The following is a 25,966-nucleotide window of genomic DNA, read 5'->3' as shown; positions in this document are numbered from 1 at the left end:
ATTACACCAGACTCCACTCCAAACATTATCTTTAATTTGTCTGTATTTTGTTTTCTTTTTCTATAAGTATGATTTTCTATATGTTTGATGTTAAGTGTCTTTGAACGATCTCCAATAAAGCACTATATAAATTCTATATAATAACTATAGTAATATCAACTACTATTAACAGACAAGAGTTGACCAATGACTCTGCTATTGGTGTCAGGGGGAACTGTCAAGTGTGAATTAATCCAATGTATTACAACACACCTGCTGCTGCTGTTAATATGCTATAAGGCTACCTCCGGGGCAGCAATGCATCTCACTCTACATGATTGCTGGAATAAAAAAAGAAAAAAAATTGGCGGCCATTTTGCCGATGCCGATTTTTCGGAGATGTGCTATAATCGGCCGATTAAATCGGCCGGCCGATATATCGGTCGAGCCCTATATTCTACCAAAAGAAAGCGCTCCAGTTGAAACTCATTACACTGAGTTAAGGTGAAGGGTTTTCTCAGGGATGCAATACAAGAGGCAGTGAGGCACTTTTATTTATTTTACAAAAAGTGACAGCTAGTCAGCACTTTAGTCATGTATCTTTGTTAAAGAGGTAAAGCATGGTGAAAGTTAGGTTGGCACTTTATTATTCCTTATTAGGGGATTCATCTTATTTTGATCTTGAGGGACTATATTTTTAAAAAAAATGTTGTTTGGTTAAAGCTAGGTTTGCTTTTTAATCCTTTTAGGGAAATTCATGTTTGTTTGTTCGCTCTTTTTCTTTTGTAGTTTAAAAAAAAAGATTATTATCACCTATTGTTGGAAAACATATAAAGAGAGTTATAATTACCATTGTTGCATGCAATGTATATCATGCAGAGTCAGAATTAGGAGAAAAGCATGGAAAATGGGACAAGGATTAATTAAAAAAAGTGTTTATTAATCAGAACAGGGTTGAAAGTCTGCAGAAACAATGTGGCAGGGAAAGACTGGCACAAATATTAGTAAAATCATTCTTCAGCTTTACAATGGGCTTATTTGATTACATTAGAATGGAGTTCTATAAAACACTGTACTACATGATTGTTTGATAGGATAAAAAATAGCATTATTGGGTAGGATAAAAACAGTATCACGTTTTAGTTCATTCAGAAAAGCCTTCAATGAAATGTAGGTTAGTTGTAATGAAATGTTACAATGGACACTGATGACGTAGTCGTGTCTGTTTTTCTTGCTGCCTCGTTAAAAAGAAAATTGGAAGATAAAGAACGAAAAAAAAAAATATTATTATTATGACTGCCGACTGATCTGCCAATCAACAAAAAACTCTTGTTTCATTGGCTGACAATACAGTCTACAACATGATTGGTTCTTACCATCTCTCTGGGAAGGAACATCTCTTCCTGCCGTAGAACCACAAGACACACGCACTCTCCCTGTCGGGTACTGCGTAGCATACACACCAATTCCTCTTGGCCAACACCTGCGATATCCACACCGTTGACCTGCGCACACACACACACACACACACACACACACACACACACACACACACACACACACACACACACACACACCACCATCATCATCATCATCATCATCATCATCATCATCCTTATTAATAGTGTTCCATTCAATTACAGTCTTTGGGGCGACTGTGGCTCAGTTGGTAGAGCGGGTCGGCCAATGATCAAAGGGTTGGAGGTTCGATCCTCGCCCTGCCACATGTGTCATAGTTGTTGTGTCCTTGGGCAAGACACTTAACCAACCTTGCCTTGTGTGAATGTCGATAGTTAGCCTGCTATCGGTGTATGAATGTGTGTGTGAATGGTAACGTGAGAAAGGAAAACAGGTCTCCCTTGCAAAAGAGTCTTCGGTCTCAATGGGATTTACCTGTATAAAGAAAGGTTAAAAAAAAAAAAAGTCCAATCAAGTACACAATTCTGAATTACAGTAACTAGTGCAGTGCCCGCAGGAAGCAGTAGCATATGCATGCTTAAATTTAACCCATCTATGAAAGTGGGAAATACAAACAGATGTAGCCTACACATAGGCAGTGTCACACAGTCATTGAAATGGCTGTCACATCGCTTGTCAATGTGACTTGTGTTCTTTCTTTAATAATTGTTGCGCCATATAATCCTCTATTCTTTATGGGCAAAGCAGGTGAAAAATGTTTTTCATTGGTAATTGCAGCTTGAAGGCAGCAGCATTTATCTGTCTTGAAGAAACTCCTTCAACCCGCTTCAACTCTGTCTCAAAAAAAATAAATAAATAAAAAATCTGTCCGCTGAGTCGCTGCCGCTGCAGACCATGCTGCAGACGGGCTCGGCACCGTCTCATCATTCATTCAAAGCAGCGGTGATCAACAAACGCAAACGAGAGACTGTGTAGCAAGTCCCGCAGTTAAAAAATTTGATAGTTTTTAAATCCATATTAAAATCTGCAGGATAAGAACTAGTTGGCTTTAAAAAAAAATCGCAAACGGTTCAAATGTGATGTGTTCAGGTCGGCTCAGTAAAATTATTATTAGGCAGAGGTCAATAAAATGACATCATGATGTGTTCAAATGTAACATCAAGAAAAAAAGAAATTTAAGTTTTTCGTGAGAAGCTTGAATAATACAGTCTGGGTGAAAAACTTGTTTCCCCAGCAATATAACATTATTAGTAGGCCTAAATATGGAATTATGACCTGTTTAAAGTCCTATCCTTAGCTCTTCTAATCTTATAAGCAATTAAAGCAATAATACCAGTTCTCTTTTAACAAAATAATAGAAAAATAAAGATTTGGATTGTGGAGTCTTTATAATGGCATCAATATTCTAGAAATTAATGATCCCCCTCCCTACTTACAGTATAACTGGTCAATAGCTTTAACATGGTGGACTTTTTATGGCAGACTATCACTTTTTCGCACAATGTGACCGTTTTAAATAAGTAAAATAAGTTACATTTTTCTGAACACTTTTGTGTGGAAGCTAACATTCAGCTTGACTCTGAGCTAGACTGAGTTTTCTGAGCCAAAACCAGGCCAGGTGCAGGGCAAAAAGAGGTCCTTTTACGATGCTGCAGCAGGACCAAGCGCTTGGTGTACTCTGTGATGTCATGATATCTAGGCTTATATGAATTGTTCTTGGTTGTATGTGGTCAGGATGAGACTAGTAAGCTGTGTTTGCATTTAAGAGATACGGTTCGCTAAAATGTATAATTTAATTAGCCTATATATATCATTGTTTAACAGTTTTTTGGGCAAGTGAACACGACATCCGGGAAAGTAAAACATTACCTGTACTTGCCCATAGGCAAGTGCTTTTGAAACCTTAGTGTCAACCCCTGTAGCGTAACGTGCAATCTTTAACTCTAAAGCGGACAGGTTTGAGGAGTTGGTGATGTCTGTGGAAAGGTTTAAGAATGTTTTGTTTGGAAAGTTGGGTGCATTGAATGAGGAAGTAACACCAGGCTATGTCGCTCTGCAGTGTGTGTCCTGTTCGTAAATTCATGCTTTAGTCGCAGCGGCCAATCAAATCAGAGGGAGGCGGGGTTTAGCCGGAGACTACTTCATGCCCGTCGTTTCTGTGGCCTTCAGTGCGCGCATGTATTCTCCGCCAGCATGATATTAATATGATAACTTCTACATATTTGGTCCAAAAAACCTCACAATCAATCAAGGATGCACACCTTTGTGCCGTGCGCAAGCCATATCCGGAAGCTCAGGCCGATTTGACTAACAGTCCGAGAGATATGCGAGCCACAGACACACAGACAGACAGACGTTGCTTGCTTTATGGATAGATGACACAAACAGAAGCGTTTTTTTTAAATGATGGCCCGGGTGTAGTAAAAGTTAGCTGCCTTGTACCTCGAGGATGCGATCTCCAGACTGTAGGCGTCCATCTTTGACGGCGGCCCCACGTGGCAGTATGTTTTTGACTAGTATGGGACCAGGTCCGTGGACTGAAGAATCCCTGGTTACCACAGTAAAGCCAAGACCTTCGGGCCCTAGACACGGACAGATAGAAGAGCACACACAAAGCAATGTAAATAGAGAGATGAGGACACACATATTCTGCATACCTGTTTACTCCATGCCTCTGTATTTGTCTTTTACAGGCTTTGAGAGTCCAAATCTCCCATACAACCTCCCTCACACAAACCTTAAAATACTCCTGAAAACTTCAACAGTGTTGTCGACTCCTGACTAGTGACTATATACTCCAAATGTGACAATTTAAAGCCTTCAGAGAGTGTGAGTGTGAGTGTGAGTGTGAGTGTGAGTGTGAGTGTGTGTGTGTGTGTGTGTGTGTGTGTGTGTGTGTGTGTGTGTGTGTGTGTGTGTGTGTGTGTGTGTGTGTGTGTGTGTGTGTGTGTGTGTGTGTGTGTGTGTGTGTGTGTGTGTGTGTGTGTGTGTGTGTGTGTGTGTGTGTGTGTGTGTGTGTGTGTGTGTGTGTGTGTGTGTGTGTGTGTGTGTGTGTGTGTGTGTGTGTGTGTGTGTTGTTATAAACCCTTTAGCTATAGCTGGTGCTACAGTATGTGCAGGTGTGAAGGTTTTAGAAAGGGTTCAGGAGTGGGGCAGGGAGGAGAGAAAGAAAATGAGGAAGGAACGAGGGGAAAAAAAGGGAAAATAGGAATGAGTGCAACGCAGTGGAAATATAGAGTGAATGTCCTGGAAAGAGATGTGATGAAGATTAAAATAGTAGTCAATGAAAAACGTGAGTACACACACACACACACACACACACACACATGCATGACAGCACTAATAGAAATGCATGCACGTACAAAAGAGGCCACACACACACACACACACACACACACACACACACACACACACACACACACACACACACACACACACAGACAAAGTAGTTGTGTGTTTTATGGACCTCATTTAGTCTGGTCTCTTTAGCAGAGCCAAGTCAGCAGTTTGGTCCAGTATGAATTCATATCAGCAGAAATGAACAGATCAATAAAGACTTAATAGACCCTGAAGAGAGGGAATCAGGAAGATGGAGAGAGGAAGGAGAGTCGGCCAGGCAACAGGGAAAAGGAAGCTTTGCAGAATGCTTAGCACAATGCTGAGTGAACAGAAGAAGAATACATAAAGTGGGTCAGTAATAAGCTTTCAGAAGAAAATCACAAGAAATAAGGAGGCTTACTAATGTGCAGTCAGAGTGAATGTGGATACAGTGAGTTTGAAGGAAAAGCAAGACAAGTGAAACACAGGTAGAGAGATAACAAGACTCTTGAAACTGGTTGAGTTGAACATGCATCTCTAACACACGCACACGCATGCACATTGTTTACTGTATATTAGGGCATGTTTGACAAACCATAGGCAATCTGATAGGCTTGAAAATAGTCACCACTTGCACATACTGAGAAAGATAATCATTTTCATTCTTTTGAAGACATCTGAAATGCTGAATATGCAAGCTCGAATTGAGAGAGCAGTGAGAAAAAAGTGAGAGCTGTATCAACAGATCAAATATAAGAGAGGTGTGAGTCTTCTGAAATATTTCCACTTGTCAAAGAAGTACAGCTGGTAACATTTACAGAACAAGGCTGACCTAGCACCTTCACCAGACTCCATGTGTTTAATACGTTGCTGAAGACTCACTTTTGTTGCATTCGCCTTTAACACAAGTTGAGACTTCTTACTTTGTTTTTCATGTATCTTATATGTTATTTTGTATTGTATCTTGTACAGCACTTTGGTCTACTGATGTTGTTTTAAATGTGCTATAGAAATAATTTTTGACTAATTTTTTTTTTCTAGATCTAACTAGATTATTTTTATCGTTGGATGTAGTGTGTAGAACACTACATCCGACGATAAAAATAATATAGTTAGGATGCAGTAGGCATACTATTGGGACATACTTTACTCTCTTATTTCATTATAACAATTCGCCTTGATCTTGCCTCCTGCTTTTATATCTGTCGCATCCCCGTTTGTTTTCATATGGAGGCTTCGTCGATGTGACGTCACTTCACGTGCGCACTGGATTGTGAGTCAGAATCGCCCAAATAGGATGCAGTTTTCAACACTAACAATCTTGGCCGCATGAAGTAGGACATCCGGATACTTCTAACCATCCTAAATCTGGCCACTAGAATCAGGACATCCTAAATCTTCTTTCTACATACTATATAGTAGAAAGTATGCGATTCGGAACGCAACCTGACTTTATATGAGTGAGTGTGTGTTCTGTAGCCAGGCGTTCCTCACCTTTCTTTAAGTCTATCCTCAGTCTTCGTCCTCCTTTCTTATTGGCCTCCAAGCTGGAGAGGGCAGGGCTTTTCTTCAGGAGAGGGCTCTCACTCCTCCCCTTGGGTGTCTAGGTGGAGAATGTAGAGCAGAAGTACATTTTACAGCACAATAAGGCTTTAAAAATGCTTTAAGTAAGTCTTAAAACGGATATGTCTACAGCAGCTGAACAAGGTTGGGGAATACGACTTTGAGGGGTTTCTTTCTATCAAACGCATGTATTAAGTTGCTATTTAGTTGTGACAACCATTAAAGGTCTACAAACCTACAACCAATGGTTTCCTATTTCAAATAAATGTGATAAAGTAGAAGAATGTTAAAGTGTATTATGCAATTGCTTATTTTCTATAAAACGCATTCACATTTTTTTTTAAATACATTTTAGACAAGTGCTTTTCACACCTTGATTTGTCATTTAAAAGCAGGGATTTCCTCTTGTTCTTGTTGGTCACCCTAAGCACATGTTTAAAAAATTTCATAATGTCATGTAAAAAATAAATGTTTCGAATTATTTATGCTCATCTGTAGTGCCCCACACTATGTTCTTTGTGCTGTTTGTACTTTGTGTAAATATGTAAAAAGGCTATGAATAAAGAGTTAAAAAAAAAAAAAATTAAAAAAAACGTCTCAGGTCAACTTACACCAACAGCAGGCTCCATATTGGTGGCTTCCTGGGCCAATGGCGTGGTTAGATTCTCAGGGGGCTTAAACACAGGTTTGGCCTTGACGGGTGGAGGTGGCTCTTTGGTCTTGGCGATTCGGGGGCTGCTTTGGGGAGCGGCACTGTTGCCTAACAGCTGACTAATCAGACTCTTCTCAAAGTGTTCTCTGTTGAGGGAGGGAACCACCTCCAAACGGACCACCGGGGAACGCATTGCCTGACGGAACACTTCCTGGGCTCTGGTAGGGCCAGCAAGAAAGGGAGGAAGAGAAAAAAAGAGAGAGAGAAGCAAAGACAGACAGATGAATGATTGGCGCAGAGGAATCAGGAGAGAAAAAAGTTTTATTTAAACAAAAGGGTGAAGTTGTAAGTAAAGTATGTGTACAACACACACACATATATACGTTTACCATTAAAGCTAATCGTGCCATTAATCACTATTATATTCAATGTGCAGTTATCAATCTCTGACAAGCAAAGTAGTTACCAAAGGATATATAACTTAATTAGGAGAAAGATAATGTACAGATGGTATAAATCTGATTAAAAATGACAAATTAAAACAGTTCCATATAATCCTAACTATTATAAATGGGGTGTATTGTAATGAGAAAAACATAGCATATCTTAGGCTCATATATCTTTACTAAACGGAATGATTGTTAAATTCCACGACTGTTTCCATTGGCAGGTATTTCTTTTTAATTACTCTAATTGGTTAACTAGACTCTTAAATGTCCAAAATATGAAGCAGTCAATTATTCTTCTTTAAATTTGACAATGATTTGAAACATAGAACTCATCTTCATATTTGAGTATTTCATTTAAGCCAAGATCATGTGATAAAATGTTGAGTTTGGGTTCTAAAAAGGGCAGAAATCATATTACAATGTGTTCTCGTGCATTCCAACCATTTTTCTTTAGGCTAAGGAGGAATTTTAAAAGTAAGAATGAAACTTGATTGCACTGCATGTGCTTATGTGTTGTGTCTTATGTTTGGTATTTTATGTTTTATTTTATTTTATGTTTTGTATGCCAAACATAGAAGGCTCTATGACGCAAGACCCAGTTCAGAGACATATAGTAATAAAGTGACACCAAATCAAATCATATCAAAATAAATACAGACACATTCATAACTACAAACATAAACATTTAAAGAAAATATACAGATTATACATTGGTGTATTAATATAACATATTTATGTGGGACCCAGGTGTGTTCCGTGTTCACTTGTTAACTGCAGTTCATTGTCATCGCAGTGGCATCATTTCCAATATTCATATCTCTATCTATTTCCCTCATGTTTCAGTAGTTACTGTACTTCCGATGGTTCACAGTATCTGCCGCTGTTTATTTATATTCTTTGACTGCAAGACGAACCGAAAGCGATGCAACACAGAAGCATGGCACCTGTGCAACTGGCCATTATAATCTCATGATCCATAAAATAGATCATTTTCAAAAGAGAATTAGTCTTTATCAGATTAGTTAGTAAGTTAGAGGGACCAGTGTGTCAGATGTGATTGGTGCACACCATCATTCACCTCAGATAACAGACAGAGAAAATCCACTTTATTCAAATTGTATTGAATTACACTCCTATTATTTCCCGTCTAGATGATTATTAGAGGTACGATGATCATAATGTCTCCGTAACATGAGACTGTTTTCTGAAACTCATGTATGAATGATTTACACATTTTAATTTGTTACATTTGAATTAAAAACATTGCATGAGGTAAACAAAGATGTATAGATACAAAATGGTTGTGGGTACAATTCTATCTCAAACAATTGATCGGTTTCACTTCAACTTCAACAAGTTGTCCTGACCAGGTCTACATGCTTAAATGCATTGAGTTGCCGCCATGTGATTGATTAGTTATATGTAACGGTGTACCTAACAAAGTGGCCAGTGAGTGTACTGTATGTAGTCATTGAGTATTTTTTGGACTAAAGCTTACAACTGGAGGCAACATAAGCTGTATTGTAATTTAGTGCAACCAACATTAGTATATATATGTATATATATATATATATATATATATATATATATATATATATATATATATATATATATATATATATATATATATATATATAGTGTTAATTATCAATTCACACACACATACAAATGAACTATTTGTTCAATAAAGTTACCTGTGAATCATGCACTAAGTAAGAATGCTTTCTATGTACGTGTGAATGTCTGTTATGGGGATGAGTGGCCATCTCTCCTTCATTCTACTCATTCAGGATTTGCATAATGAAAAAATCAAACACTAGCCTGGCACCGCCCGCCCACCTACTTCCGCTCAATTTTAATTTCCCTTCAGTAGTCAGTCTGGGGCTGTGGTATCAGAGCCGGCCCGAGGCATAAGCGAACTAAGCGATCGCTTAGGGCCCCCGATCGCCAGGGGGGCCCCCTCCAATTTTTTTTTTATTTTTTTTTAGTTTGTGTGTTTGATATTAACATCATATTATGCAAATGTAAGTTATCATACAAAAAAAGGAATAAAATGTTTTGGTCTAAATAATTAATAGCCTAGAAATGTAATCAGTTCATCTGGGAGGTAATCCAAAATTATCTGATCATGACACGTTCACATCCATGCACAGTGTGTATTGAGTTTATTTAAAGAGGACCTATGATACTTTTCGACTTGTATGACCTATAAACGTTGTTATAATGATTTATAGTCATGTTTAACCATACTAGAGTTTCAAATAATTACGTACGTGCATTTCGACGTATTCCCTGCTGACCGTCTGGGGTGGCTATGCAGAGCACTAAACACTATGGCAGCCGGTCGAGAAATAACTTGTTCAAATTTGCGGGTAGTTTCTGTCACACTCGGGTAGTTTCTGTCATGTTTCCATGTATGGTAATGCTGCTCAGGCAAGCTCCGGCTGCATGCCCCCACCTTCCTGAAAATTTCCCGCCGCTGAAAGGAAGGTAACCAATCACAACGGAGTGGGGTTTGCAGCAGGGGGGGGAGGGGCGGAGAAGCTCAAAGCAGTGTGTAGAGAGAGACTGCTGTGCTCGCTAGGGTAAGAGGAAGAGTGTCCCGAAAATCTACATAGTTTTTTGTGATGTGATTCGTGTCAGGTTGCTCTATAGCAGTTTTTAACAAGAAAGTAAAGCTCCCATATTATACACTTTTCGGTACTATTATACACCATATTATATGGTCTTAGTGGTCCCTAATAAGTTTTTCTTTAATTGTTTGCTGAAAAAAACTTTCAGATAATTTATTGTACTATGCTGATGTTCAGCTAATCTCACAATGGCCTATTTTAAAGAGCTGCAGCTCCCCTCGTAAATATACAATCTTTGAGCTGCCCCCGCCCCCTGTCCGGAAGCGAAGCCAGATACGCCTCGCCCTCTGTCTGTCAGGGCCGTGGACCAATAAGAAATAGGGGTGTGGGCTGCACAGTGGAAGCTTCTGGCTTTCCAGTTTGTGAGGTCAGAAAAGGGGAAAATTCTGACTGGAGTATATTGGGGGGAGGGGTGGGGGTTTCAGAAAGGGGGAGAGTGAGAACAGGGGAGATTGTTATTTTTTTAAATATTTTGGCAGTCTCTAGGCACACTGTGGACCCATGGATATGTTAGAACACATTTAAAAAGTGCATTTAGCATAATATGTGACCTGTAAGACCAGAAAAGTAGTATAATAGGATATATTTAAAAAAAAATAGAAATGGGGCTGCCCTCAGTTGCCCATGCACTGTGTATAGTCTATAGCCTATCTCAGCCTTGTCTGTGGAAAAAAAGATACAGTAGCTGGACAACTGAGTTCTTCTGCTTCGTTCCTCTCACTGCATTTAAATGCATTCATTATATTACAGAGAAATATGTCCCGTAAAAGAAAAAGAGCTCCAAGCCCAACCCAGAGGACCCTCCATAATATTTTATTTTATATTAATATTTTTATGGAAAATCCATGTGTCCTTCTCAATAGCTTCTAATTCATCTGACCCAGTGTCTACAAATTATTTGTTCACACAAAATTTCACTTAATTTTCCTCTCAAAGTGCACCAGATTCATAGCCTGGCATTCCCAGACCTGCCACTAGGCGCTGGCAAATTAAATTTGCTGCGCGTGTTGGTCTGGACACGCTCCGTTGAAGCTTATCAAGAAGACCAGAAATCTGGGTCTCACGTTTCAATTGGTTCTATCTAATATGGGCGCGCCAGAGCCCCTTATATGGTACTCTGGGGAGGACGTAACTGGATGACGACAGTGACGTGCATGCGACGTCGAAGCCGTGATAGTAAACATCAGAGATGGCTGCGGATATGTTGTGTGAGTTTGAGACTGCTTTGGCCTCGACCCTTAACGATTTGGAAGACGGCACTCAAATCTTTCATTAGCAAGTAAGTGGAATGTTCTATTTTGCCGACCGACAACGGCAAACGTTTTATTTAACAGTTTAACAGCTGTTCGCTAAACGAAAGGGGCTTACGTCGCCTTGTGCATCGCTCTGATTGGTTGTAGTGCTATCCAACTGTGTGCAGTGGCATTTGAAATGCACGAGTAGGAGCCGCCCCTTGAGTTGGAAATTGCTATTGATCGTCGCCAGACCCTCTATCGTTCAAGATATCAAGGTCTGGATTTCCAGGCTACCAGATTCATGCATTTCACTTTAAAAAGGTTAAAAATATCTCACGGGGGGGGGCATACCCCCGGACCCCCCTAGGAGGGTCTGAATCTCCGCTGTCTAATATTTTCGCACAGCTGCACAGTGGAGGCACTAGCGGAAAACACTGGGTGTGTGAATGATATTTAACAAAGATTTATAGTTTCTGCAGCGCTAACATTGGAGAGGGGCCCCCTAATCATATTTATCTTAGGGCCCTATGAAGGCTTGGGCCGGCTCTGTGTGGTATATACGCGGGATTTCTCCAGACAGATTTTTGACGGTCCAATCAGCGAACAGAGGGAGTGGCTGAGAACAATGACGTTGAGGTCGTGCGCCAGTTTCAGTTGTAGTCAGAAGCCGGTGCATGACATACTTCACGACCAAACGTTATGCGATTGCTTACGGCAGATCCAGAGTGGCACTGGGCAGATCCAATAGTTTTAAACTTAAAATGAGGTAGCGTTTGTCAATTGAGCGATTCCAGACCTTCTGTACAAATTAAATGAATTACGATGGTTTGGTGGGACCAGGCTAATTAAACACGCAAGGCAGTTTAAACTAATGATGCTTGTGTAACACCTTGGCAAATGACACTTGTGCTGATTTGCATTGTATTAAGACCACAATACCGTACAATGAAACCAGATGTGAAAGCTGTGTGTGTTGATGTGTGTATAGGGACCATTGTGGGAAGATTATATCATTATTGTTCCCGATTGGACAATGTGTGCAGGCACATTTGTGTGAAAGATATATTCTAATCATGCAGCAGGCTACCTCAATACAGATGCCAAGTTGGGACAATGGAGGTGTGCGTGAGTGTGTGTATGTATGTATGTTTGTTTGTGTGTGGACATGGCACGGACAGGGATCAGTAGTCTTTCAGTGGCCTACTTAGACATCTATCACTGGACTGAGCTACACATCGTTATATACCTACAAATACAGAACAATACTGGTGTGTGTTCAAATCACAATATCTAGAAGACTATGCTTTTTAATCCACTTTGAAAAGTGTCTGCATTTGACCTTAGTGTATTATTATCTGACCTAGGTTGTGTGTGCGCAGGTGAACAACGGTTTCTGTGTGTGAGTGTACTAGTGTTTGTGAGTGAGTGTACATGGGAGTGTACACATGTCTTTAAACAATAGGTGTAATCCCCTATGGTGATAATCAATTTACCTGTTGTACAGCATAAAATAGCTGACATATAATCTCATTATAACTGGACGTTGGACAAGGACTATTGTGTAGACGGTTTAGACATGGTAATGGCCTGTAATCCTTTTAACATCCACATCAGTCTTTGTAATCTGTGCCAATCGTTTTCACAGGTGTATCCATTGTCATTTGAATGCTCTGTAATCGTGTTACATCCCCAAATACTCTCAAATTAATGTACTTCTTTTCAGGTGTTACAGTAAGCAAACTGTATCTAGGAACATCTGGTCTTGGAAGTAATCTTGAGTTTCGTACACTACACACACACACACAAACACACACACAAGCGCCGCGCACACAGATACATTTGGAACAACACTCCAAACATCTGCCAAGTGTCCTTTCTGCCATTCTCTGTGATAGCAGGACAATAGTGATATAAGCCCTCTGACGATGGAAAGAGAAACCATACACACAGCATGGAAACAGGAAGACAATTCATGCCAGGCCTGCTTCAAAAGGCTTTAGACATGATGCATCTTCTCCTACTGTAGAGAACTCCTACTTTTCTACTCTCCATTTTCATTATTCTGATAATGTGACGTTAGGGACACTTTTAATTTGCATTACTCTATTGGTCCGAATATAAGACAGGGGTTTCCCACAGGAAATAGGTCGTATAAAGTTGGGTCGTGTATATTTTTAGAGACGACTTCAGCACAAGTCGAAAATTGATCGTTGTGTTGACATAGCATATAGGCAGCAACACATTTATTTCATTCTGGGGACGTAAACACAGAAACACACACAGTGTTGCACTCACTGGCTAAATGTCTTGTCCATGAGGTCGGTGTTGTTGATCTTGACGATGCACTCATCCTCTTGAAACAAGCCCTCCTTTCTTGAGCGGCTCTCTTCCTCCACTCCACGGATATACAGACCTAGAGACCTGAGAAGAGAGGGAGGAAGGAGAGAAAGCAATGTTAAAGGAAATGTAAGTGATATTTTTTTTGTTAATATACGTGTTAAATCACTTTATATTCATACAGCAATCACTTAAACAGTATCCACAGTTCATAACACAGGTCTAGTCATTTGCAGTAATTGCCAGATACAATTCAGAGTATCCCACTCGTTTTATCCAATCAGGAGACAGAGCGCTATAAAGAGGCGGGTCTCTGTGCCCGTGAACGATGACTCGCTGCTCTCCATCGCGGCACTATCTGACGAAGACGGCTGTGTGTTCATGTGGTGGTGACGTAGGGACGAGGGAGGGGACTGCTAACTGCTGTCACTGACAGGAAGTTAGCTTAAAGGACCATATCACTTACTTCTCCTTTACGTAAGTGATTTTCTTAAAAAAAAAAAAAAAGTCTTACATGCATGCTTTCCTAAAGTGATTTGCAGTATTCCTCCCACAGGTTTGATGTGTCTGATAGGGTAGCCCACTGAGACTGTCCATATGGTAGATTTAGACAGGGCTATTAGGAATGTCCCCTAACTGTATGTCGGTGTCCTGTTGTGAATTTCTATTATCAATCTTGATTTATACCCGTGTTTTGAAAATAAAGTTGAGCAGCAACTTGTATTTCAGCCCTCGTATTACATTTTCAGTGAACTATGTGGAATATTGCAATGTATCGCAATGTAAATGGAATGATGGTAAATGGTGGAAAGACATGGAGAGAGCGAGAGAGAGATGAGAGAGAGAGAGAGAGGAATTTAAGGAGGAGATTGGCAGGGTCAGGTGAGTCATGAGAACCGCCATAAAAAACTCATCCTGCTTTCCTCTAGGAAATCCCCCTGCACTGTCTGACTGTCACACACCCACAGAAAATCCCTGCACAGCTCTGCAATTGTTCTTCCTTTTCTTAGTTGATTCCATTGTGCATGCCTCTCTTTGTGTGTGTGCTTGTGTGTGTGGGTGTGGGTGAGTGTGTGTGCGTGTATGTGTGCGTGCGTGTGTGTGTGTGATTGCATTGATTGTGTACGGTAGCGCCATGGTCCAAAATTCCTGATAAGTGCAGAGCAAGATAACGACAACATACATAACAAGACTGTGTGGGTAAAAGCAGAATTATTACTAATATAGAACAAGTATCTGTTGTTTTTGTGTGTATGCATGTTTGTATGTGTTTTGTCTGCTTGTACACAACTCACCGTCCACTGAGTGATGAGCTGTAAGGCACCACATGGATTCCCAGCGGACTGTCCTCTCCCAAGATCTCCACGGTTCTAGTCAGGCTACACACACACACACACACACACACACACACACACACACACACACACACACACACACACACACACACACACACACACACACACACACACACACACACACACACACACACACACACACACACACACACACACACACACACACACACACACACACACACACACACACACACACAATCAAACACACAAAAACACATACACACCACAGAAAATAAAAACAGTGGGAATAAAACAAGATAATATTAATATACTATAGTATTATGTGGTTACAAGACAGTAACAGTATTGTCCTTCCTTCAAAAACAAAAAAGCATGATTACACAATTGTAGGCAACACACACACACACACACACATATTGTGGCACACCGATGCAAACTCAAACTTCCGGGGGAAAAGAAAGAGTCTTAAAAAAGTGTGTTTCTCCTGAGGAAAAGTTTGGAAAGCACTATCCTAGATTGATACATTACTTTCCATTGCTGCATTCATTGTGCTGAAAATACTTTTTTTTGTTAAATGCTTAATACAAGTCTGCGAACCTAGCCCTTAGAGATGGGAAAGCTAACACGCAGTACACGGACAACAGCACTGCAGACTGCTGTGTGTGTTGGTGTGTGTCAAAACTTTTCATCCCATTCAACGTTATGGGTGTCTTCCGCTCTTAATGTGTGTGTCTAGTTTGGATTATTCAAGTGTGTGTCTGTTTTACATTCCGTCCGTGAGTTTAATGTGTGTGCGTGTTGAAGTCTTTGTTTGTTTGATTAGTTTATCTATCAGAGCACAGCCATTAATCCTCTGCTGACCTTCTCCCTCCTCCCACTGTGTGTGTGTGTGTGTGTGTGTCTGTTTTTGAGTTTGTGTGAACTTAGTTTCGTACTATTTAGTTCTACCCTCCTCTCCCCCTCTGTCTCTCTCTCCTACTCTGTCTAGTCATTTTGTCTTCCTCTTTTATCTATCTTTCTAAATCATCCATCCATCCATCCTTAAAGCCCTACGGACTGATAGCAGTACAGATGCTGATAGACTAAAGACAGAGAGTGGTGGATGATGATGCTGGGTGGCAACAGGGAGATGCAAAGGGCAAAAACAAGTTCTATCCCTCTCTGGGAGCTGATGTTGCCTCCTCTTCACTCAGCACATTTTAATCCAAACAATAGTAAACAAGGGACTGCGAGAGAGGGGAAGGCAAGGACAAAGGGGGGAAAGATGGAAAAGGCAGAGCTAAACATGTGGTTGAATACGGGGAGGATGGTAGCTAGGGGGAGAAGAGAGGGAGGTTCAAATTATTATAAAAGAAAGAAGGAAGGGGTAAAAAAATGGAGGATAGCTGAAAATATTGAATTCGGGAAAATGTCCCAATTGCATACTACTGTGCATACTAATTAAAAGTTTTGAGTGTGTAGTGTGTTTACACTGACAAAACTACAAAACGTCCAAACTGTCGGCATTTACATGAATGTATCATTCAAGCTCAAACGTAAATAAAATAAATTGAGGATGACTTTTACTGCTTGTAAGCTATTAAGTTCATATAGTATAGTTTGCATTATGTATACTTGTGTGTGGGATGGATTTGGGACAAATCATAAGATTCTACAAATATGCTAGCAGCTCTGAGGCTGTCCTTATGCACAGTGCTGCTTTGAGCTAAATGATACTATGGTTTACTAGCATGTCAACATGCACACACATCGACAATGTTACATGCTGATGTTAAGCTGGGGATGTTTATCATGTTCAACATGCTATGCCTAGTTTTCACTGAGCAGTACAGAACGGCACTGGCAGCTACGAAGCTAACTGTCATGACATCATAACAGCGGGACACAGTGTTGCCGTCCAATGAATGATATGACGAGGGACAACGTGACAGAGTAAACAAAGAGCTGTGTGCCGTCATTTTTTCTCTAAACACAACATTATTTAATCTTTGAATAATTACACATTTGATTACACACAACAATTTCTCTCTCTCTAGAAATTTAAAATGATGTCAATCAGTCAAGTGGAGTGTGTAGCTCCAACTGCTTGGGACTGCTCTGTACCCCAACGAAAGGGTGACAAAAATAGGTATGACACAGTGTGGTTATATGCTACCCTTTCCCACATGTTGAAAGTGGAAACACAAATAAGTGTAAACAAGTCTATAGTTTAGTGTGTTAGGATGCTAACATGTGCTTATACAAAGTAAATACAAAGTACAGATAAGGCAAATCTCAAAAAACTAATCTTTGTTATTTTTGGTCATAAACCAAATTTGGACCTGATGGTGGTGCACAAATACAAGTTACAGGAGCTTCAATGTCAGTAGGATATAATGTCTGTACCAGGATTGGTTTAATTGTATCATGTAGATGATGAGATATTTTACTAGGTATCTAATAATGCTGGTGGCACTGGATGAAAGATCAGAGGATCACAAAAGTCACTATGATTCATTCGCTTACAACCAAAAGATGTGAGTACAAAATGTCATGGCAGTCTATCTAAGCTGGAATACTGTATATCAGTGTGGAGAACAACAACGTAATGCTTAGATTCATACCATCAGCAAGGTAGGAAGAGAGGGAGGTCTGAAAGCAAGTTATATATGAAATTAAGGGGGGGAGGAAGAACTGAATTAATTAGACAAGGCTAATGAATTAGCATTAATATGAGAGGAAAAACAACTTACACCCCTCCCTCTATCCCTTCCTGCTGCTGTGCCTCTGATCTCTAACACTCCCACTATAACACACACACACACACACACACACACACACACACACACACAAAAGCACTTGAGATCCATTTGCTTTTCCATTTTTTTTTTTTGTGTGTGAGGTGTTTGACAGGCTGCATCGCTGCAAAGAATGAAGTGGGGGTGCCAGAGAGACAAAATGGGTGAGACTTGAGAAAAAAGAGAGAGAGAGAGCGCCATGAGAGAACAAGAGAGCGAGGAAAAGAGCCAAACACACAGAGTGGGAGAGAGAGAGAGAGATGAAGAGAGCAGGTGTTCTCTTTATCCACCTGCCACTTCACTGATCCTCGCTATGAAAGACAGAATTACAGAGGAGAAATAACAAAAAAGGAGGGATGTGCATTACCAAAGCACTCTCCTCCTCTCATTGCATTTCACCCTCTTCCTATTTATCATCTCCCTTTTCTCTCCATCTAAGCTGAACTTCAAAGTGCAGACAGGGGCACCGGCGATGTGGGGAGGAAAGGGAATGCGAACCAGCAAGTGCACAATACTTCTAAAGGTTAACGCATGCAAATACACAAATAAACACGTTCACGTAAGATATTTAAAAAACTGATAGCTGTTCTTTGATGAGCAAACGTTACTACAGCTCCATAACATAAATATTAATGAAGTGCAGGTATACCACATTAACGGTCCAGTATTAAGAAGAACAGAGAAAAAGTCAGAGAACAGTGCAAAGACTTTATACAATCATATGAAAAAGTTTGGGAACCCCTCTCAGCCGGCATTATAATTGACTCTGCTTTCACAAAAAAAATATAAAAGTGGTATGTCTTTAATTTACCAGGAACAGCTAAGTACTGGGATGTTTTCCAAACAAAGATTTTTTGAAAAGCAGTATTTGGTTGTATGAAATAAAATAAAATGTGAAAAACTGGCTGTGCAAAAATGTGGGTACCCTTGTGGTTTTGTTGATTTTAATGCCTGTAACAGCATGTAAAACTGATGACTTTAAACACAAAGTTGGTTGGATTATGTTGTTAAGCCTTGAACCTCATAGAATTGTCTGTTTAATCATGAGAAAATTTATTTTAGGTGCCTAAATGCAAGTTGCGCTTCTCTTTGACTCTCTGCTGAAGTGAGACAGAATGGGATCATCAAAACAGCTCCCAAAAGATCTTAACAACACAGATTATTCATTGTCATGGTTCAGGGGAAGGCTACAAGAAGCTTTTCCAAAGGTTTCAATTGTCAATTTCTACAGTAAGGAACGTTGTCAGGGAATGGAAGGACACAGGCACAGTTACAGTTAAACCCAGGTCTAGCAGACCAAGAAAAGTACAAGAGCGGCATATGCGGCGGATTGTGAGAATGGTTGCACACAACCCAAAGATCACCTCCAAAGACCTGCAAGAACATCTGGCTGCAGATGGTGTATCTGTACATGGTTCAACAATTCAGTGCAATTTGCACCAAAACATCTGTATGGCCGGGTGATGAGAAGGAAGCCCTTTCTGCGCCCACGCCACAGATACAGTTGCATGGAGTATGCAAAAGCTCATTTAGACAAGCCAGCTTCATATTGGAAGAAAATGCTTTGGACTGATGAGACAAAAATTAAGTTATTTGGTCTTTATAAAAAGCAGATGTTTTGGTGCAAATTGCGCTGAATTGTTGAACGATGTACAGATGCACCATCTGCAGCCAGATGTTCTTGCAGGCCTTTGGAGGTGATCTGTGGGTTGTGTGCAACCATTCTCACAATCCTCCACCTATGCCGCTCCTGTTTTTTTCTTGGTCTGCCATGCCTGGGTTTAACTGCCACTATGCCTGTGTCCTTCCATTTCCTGACAACGTTCCCTACAGTCGAAATTGACAATTGAAACCTTTGGGAAAGCTTCTTGTAGCCTTCCCCTAAACCATGACAATGAATAATCTTTGTTTTTCAGATCTTTTGGGAGCTGTTTTGATGATCCCATTATGTTTCACTTCAGCAGAGAGTCAAAGAGAAGTGCAACTTGCATTTAGGCACCTAAAATACATTTTCTCACGATTAAACAGACAATTATATGAGGTTCAAGGCTTAACAACATAATCCAACCAACTTTGTGTTTAAAGTCATCAGTTGTACATGCTGTTACAGGCATTAAAATCAACAAAACCACAAGGGTACCCATATTTTTGCACAGCCAGTTTTTCACATTTTATTTTATTTCATACAACCAAATACTGCTTTTCAAAAAATCTTTGTTTGGAAAACATCCCAGTACTTAGCTGTTCCTGGTAAATTAAAGACATACCACTTTTATATTTTTTTTGTGAAAGCAGAGTCAATTATAATGCCGGCTGAGAGGGGTTCCCAAACTTTTTCATATGACTGTATATAACATATTACTAAGGTGGCAAAAGCAGAAATAAGATCAGAGGAAGAATGCAGAGACTTAAGGGAAGAGACAAAAGAATAGAGGGTAGTACTAGGAATGAGAGGTGGATAGATGGATAAACAACAGGGACCCTCTCTGGATTAATAGAAGTATTAGGTCCTAAAAATAACGTAAGAATAAACTGTTCTCTGCGTCCAGTGGAACCCGTTTACCTTTTCACCCCCTAGCTTCTAAAACAACTCCAATGCAGCGCCTTATTTCACAAAGAAACATAACACGCCGGCAATGCTATTTCAATAAACCCATTTACCCAGTAAATCTGTTTCCCAGTATAAAAAGTCCATTTTCATCCAAAAGGCCATGAGTTGTATGGTGACCCTCCGGTCAAAATGATGATCAACCATTACTTTATTTATAGGTGTAGCTTCACACTCACACATAAAGGCAGGACCACAACGTACATAGAGACATACACGGGAGCTGAAACTCGTATACAGCCACACACACACACACACACACACACACACGCACACAAGTATTAATAGTATGCTTTACTGTTCCAATATTTATGGCAGCATTCCTCCACTCAGTTTGGACTTTTTTGCAATTTCAAGGATCGTTTCCCCGGCGACCACAAAAACCATTACATCACTTTTACATTACTCACAGCTGAGAAGTTTTATGTATGAGTGTGTGTACATGAGAGGATATGTGCAAAACCTTCAATGGTGGGTGGGTGTCTTAATTCATTAGTCTTGTTTTCACTATAATAAACTGCGTAGAACCATAAAACAAACATTTTAAAACAATATTCACTGATAACATTTTGTTGACATGTTTATACTTAGTTATTTGTAACCAAAAATCCATGACATCACTGTCATCATCATGACAGAACTCAATAGGAGATATCACAAAATGTCTGCTGTGCCCAGACGTGCCATGGAGAGTGCCTGTATGTAGTTCACGATGAAAATGAGTGTGTGTGTGTGTGTGTGTGTGTGTGTGTGTGTGTGTGTGTGTGTGTGTGTGTATGTGTGAGATATGTAATCTCTGTCTGTGCTCTGTGGTTACAGCATGGTTGCCATGGAGAGAGGCTATAAGAGCTAAGGCTGAGGTCAGTCATTACTGTTTCTCATAACTCCCTCCCGTTAAGTATCCATATACAGATTAACTACACACCTTCTAGTCTTAACATGTATGAATTAACTGTGGATTAGGTTCACGCCCATGCTGACCTGTTGATTAACAAAACAGAGTAGTACACTTTCCGTTCACAGAGGTCAATGTCGTCAGACGGAGGAGCACATTGATCAATGATGTAACAACCTTCTCAAGTTAACAACTGACCCATGCCCTGCCTTAGCTTCTTATTAGTCATGCTATTGCTTTGGCTTGGTTTGTCTGTGCAGATGCTTTGGATGTATGTGTTTTTTTAGATCACAAATATGTTGTTATATATATATATCAAGTAAATGAGAACATTTTAAATATCATTTAGCTATATATACTCGTTCCGAGGGCCAATAATGGGATAAATGGATGGGGTTCGGACATAATGCTCATGTCACAATTATCATGATTTTAAAGCATTTAGTATGTGCCATGGTTAGACATCTAAACAGTGTCCAGCAGGGCTACACTACAATTATAAAGGTTTACCAAATCATCAGCTTTTTAGCCATATTATCTAAACCTCTTTTTGGTAAGATAAAAAAAGTATGTATGATATCATATATTGTAATGTCCATAATTATTTTAGTTGCATACACACTATTGTATGGGTGATTGTAGCATATTTCATCTTAACACTTGTTCTGTTTTACCATTTACACTGCATTGTAAATGTGTCTCTCAGCCTAGGACAATAGAGAGGTAATAGTTATATCAAATCCGAGGTGTTTTTTTTAATTATTATTTTCGATTATCTATTTTCAATTAGTGAAAATGTGGATTCTAAACCGCAATTTGGAGGAGTCATCCCTAAGCGAAGTTGGAGTATGATTACATGCAAATGGAAATATTACATGATTGGTAATAGATTGTAGCAATAATTTATAAAACTCATATCGCCAAATCTAACAGTGACCATTGTAAAAGAAAAAAGCAGTCTGAACCCAGCATTAGAATGCGTGAGCTTTTGCCCACACCCCCTTGGCCCACACACTGCCAGAATAAGCATAAACACACACACACACACACACACACACACACACACACACATGCTCAAGGCCCACAGGAGACATGGGGCATTCTGTAGCACAAACACTTAATTATGCAGCACTCATTATGTATGCATTTGTGTTATGGGTTCAGTTATTTCCATGTGGCCATGTGTGTATGGCAGTATGTGTGTGTGTGTGTGTGTGTGTGTGTGTGTGTGTGTGTGTGTGTGTGTGTGTGTGTGTGTGTGTGTGTGTGTGTGAGTGAGACCCCGACCCTGTTTTGGCAGTCTTTTGTAGTGGGCCTAATGATGGAGCTTCTTTACACTAACTATATCTGTAAGGGCCTTGATCTGGATAAGAATACAGCTTTAATGAAGGGAAAGTAGGACACAAACAGCCACTTGAACATCAATACACATGAATGTGGGAAAGAACAGGCACAGTGTTTTTCCGTAAGCGCCGGCCGCCGGCTAAAAGGCCGTACATGAAAGCATTTCCAGCCGGCTACTCTTCCACCTCACCTCCACACAAAGAAAAAAAAAAACTTTCCCTTTCCACTTGTGTCTGTCGCATAACCGTTAAACTGCGTTCTTGTGTTATATACTGTTTAACTTAGAGAGTTCAAGATCTTAGCAGACCCCTGCACCCACCCTTGCGTCTCTGAAGAATCTGCCTGCTCCACGCTGCGCTGTGTGTGTGTGTCTCAGCGACTTTGCACAAATACACAAGCACAACTTTGTGGATGTTTATTTGCATAATATTTCATTTTATATTAATATTTTTATGGAAAATCCATGTCTTTTCTTCACTAGCTTCTAATTCATCCGACCCAGTGTCTCTGAATTATTCCAAAATTAAGTAGGGCTACTACACAGAAAACGGTTCACACACAATTCCTCAGACTTAGCCTCTTAATTTTCCTCTCAAAGCGCACCAGATTCATGCATTTCACTTTAAAAAGGTTAAAAAAAAATCTCCCGGTGGGTCATACCCCTGGATCTCTGGCTACTTTTTTCACCAAAAAGGACATTCGAGGCACTAGCGGAAAACACTGCAGGCATATTGAAAAGCTACTCTCACAACAGTGTAACATACAAGGGTGGACGCAGCAGTAAAAGAGGTACAGTATATATATATATATATATATATATATATAACTGACTGACCTGCCACTGAAGGTTTGTTTGCCTTTGGGATGCTCTACTCCTGCTGCTCTCTCCACAGTGGGACTGGCTGCCTGCAGAGAAAACACACCCGACGCTGTGTTGTTAGACAGTTTGGAAAAAGACAATGAAAGGAGCACAACAACAACAAGCTCCAACAGCACGTTTAAGGAGGACTGTCAAAATCAGTGAATATCTTGTCACGATCCGCTACCTGTACTGTGTGCGCTGAAAAAAATACTATAAACTGGTACTGTATGTCGCCAACAATGGGAGAGCACCATTACATACTAGTTTACAGAGGCTGTGGATCAACATTGGATTTTTCTTTTCAGGGCAAATACAGTACAGACAGGTAGTGGATATTGAGGATCAAATCACAGATTTTGACAAAAAGTGATTTTGACAACAGGTTCTCCAGAATCGCCGACTACATTTAAAGGTTGGAGAACACATTCAGAAAAGGTTTGAATAAATGTAGTTCTGAGTGAAGTTATGAGTGAAGGAGCTGCTAAATTGATGAATGGATGATTTACAAATAGCAATTAATATATGAAGGCAAGAAGACAGTGTTGACTAGCGGTAATAGATAACACCGTCAATTGGCATGGCAACTGAGAGAAAGAAGTGGGAAAGAAGAGTGTACATTTTCTGCCAAGGGAGCTGCAATAAGTACGATATACAATGACAAGGAGCTTACATGAATTGTGTTAGCATGAGTGTTTGTGTTACAGACACAGAGAGGTGAGCTCCACATGGACAGCGGTATAAATGTTATGAAGCAAACACTGATATAGGACTACTCTAGTAGGAAATTAAAACGTGACAACTACAGTAACTTTCAGTGCATCGTAAACCGACAGTAACTGCAGGAAAGGGAGCTTATAAATATTTTTTTATATAAATATAATAAATATAAATGTGTCTATACTTTCTAAATATAGCTTTACTAAGATCATTAAACCCTAACAGCTATTAAGGTACCTTTAATAAAGCTCACTATCATTAAATATCTCCAAAACACCATCAAATGATTGTCTGTGATTTAGTCTTAGTGACTTAGGAGTCTTCTCGAAGACTCCTAGCTTTTCATAGATTTAGGAGCTAGTTTAAGCGCTAAAATGCTTTGTGAATTACACTTATCCTAAAAAGTTAGGAGTCCTAAAATTAGGAGTGAAACGCCCCTTATTTTTGAGAGTTAATCCTAAATCAGCACGTTAGGACCTACTCTTAGCCTTAAAATGTTTTGTGAATACGGCCCCAGTAGGGGAGAACGGGGTAATTTGTCACACAGGTTGGTTGTCACAATCGTTATATCTCGGAACCAGAAGGCGCTGTCTGTGAAATTTTGATATGTAAATATCCATAACTGGGATCAGAGGTCACCTACATAGTCTTCCTTGGAGTTAGACTGCTGCATTTGAGGTGAGACGACTGTGTTTTTCATGTCAAATTGAAAATATTTAGCTCCTCAGTATTTTTCTTCTAGGCTTTTACACAATGGGTTTATAACAAAACACTTGTTACCCATACAAAGTGTGAAGGGTAAACTATAGTTTAGATTGTGGTTAGCAAGCTAATTAGTTGTCAGATGGTTGTTGGCCTTGATGCTAGCAAGAAATTCAAGTTGGGGTTGGTCGTCAAATTTTTTTGGGGGTTGGTTGTCACATGTTATCTCAAGGCTGCAGCCAGAAAATGAACCCAATAACGAAATAAATTGTCAAGCTGCATCCTCACTGACACCCCAGAGAAGGAAAGAATAGAGCAGTAAAAGGCAGCTAGCAAGCAAAAGAAAAAAGGGCAACAAAATCAAAACAACCCAGTGCATCCCAAACTAGACCAGCTGCCAAGGCTACATTAAGTTATGTAGGCCTATTTGTCAACTTGACAATGCAATTAAACTTTCAAATTTAGTTCTACTTTCTTGCCTTCTTTTTAAGATCATTCCCATTAAGATTACATTGTGACAAACAACCCCATAGTGTTTGACAACCGACCCCTTGATGGGGTTGGTTGTCACAATGTGTAAGGGTGTCTTTGATGATTAATTTCTTCTTTATTACAATACGATAGAAAAAGTGAGGGGTACACATTTCAAGCCAACACCTTAAGCTTCAATTTAATATAGGAATGACTATTGAAAGATGTTTAGGTGATAAGCAATTCTCACTAGAGTAAAAAGTGTGCCTACTTACCCCGTTCTCCCCTACATTTAAATCCTTATCTGTATTTGTCTGTATTTCCAAAAGTACGCATACAAATGCAGGTCAATAAGGCTCAATGTTAGCAGTAGGCACTAATGGACTCTTAAGATGACCTTTGACCTCTCACCCTATTGCCACATGACCTACGCCACCTGTCAGAGAAGTGGAGAGGGAAGGAAAGAGAGAGAGAAAAGAAAATATTCTTAGAATAATAGGGAGAGAAAATGGGAGAAAGATGTCAGAGAGCTGAAGAGATGTGAAGAAAAAAAAAGAACAAAGAAATGGAAGATGAGAGATGAGACATACTGCAGATACTGTAACCATATGGTTCGGGTTTGGTGGCTTGGAAAATCAATTAGTCTGGCCTTGCTGCAGATGCTGTCATGTGAGCGTAATTACAACAGG

The 25,966-nt window shown here is 39.9% G+C and overlaps 1 protein-coding gene across 3 annotated transcripts in view; it reads right to left on the bottom strand.

The window, feature by feature from the left end:
• LOC307258513 (partitioning defective 3 homolog B-like) overlaps window positions 1-25,966 on the bottom strand; it is a 244,188-nt gene that overhangs the window by 147,258 nt on the left and 70,964 nt on the right. For all 3 annotated transcript variants that reach the window (XR_013845127.1, XM_080038071.1, XM_080038072.1), the window contains exons 6-12: window positions 23,361-23,431; window positions 14,881-14,964; window positions 13,544-13,669; window positions 6,891-7,149; window positions 6,211-6,319; window positions 3,841-3,980; window positions 1,356-1,484 (exon numbers count right to left, since the gene is read on the bottom strand). Coding sequence is in view for 2 of the 3 variants with exons in the window: in XM_080038071.1 (XP_079894197.1) it covers window positions 1,356-1,484; window positions 3,841-3,980; window positions 6,211-6,319; window positions 6,891-7,149; window positions 13,544-13,669; window positions 14,881-14,964; window positions 23,361-23,431 (918 nt within the window). In the remaining variant the exon portion in view is untranslated. The remainder of the gene's footprint in view (window positions 1-1,355; window positions 1,485-3,840; window positions 3,981-6,210; window positions 6,320-6,890; window positions 7,150-13,543; window positions 13,670-14,880; window positions 14,965-23,360; window positions 23,432-25,966) is intronic.

Source organism: Ammodytes marinus (assembly GCF_949987685.1).
Source record: "Ammodytes marinus genome assembly, chromosome: 12".
Classification (NCBI taxonomy): Eukaryota; Metazoa; Chordata; class Actinopteri; order Uranoscopiformes; family Ammodytidae; genus Ammodytes; species Ammodytes marinus.
Note: the sequence above shows the minus strand (reverse complement) of the source record. Positions and strands in the feature narration are given on the sequence as shown.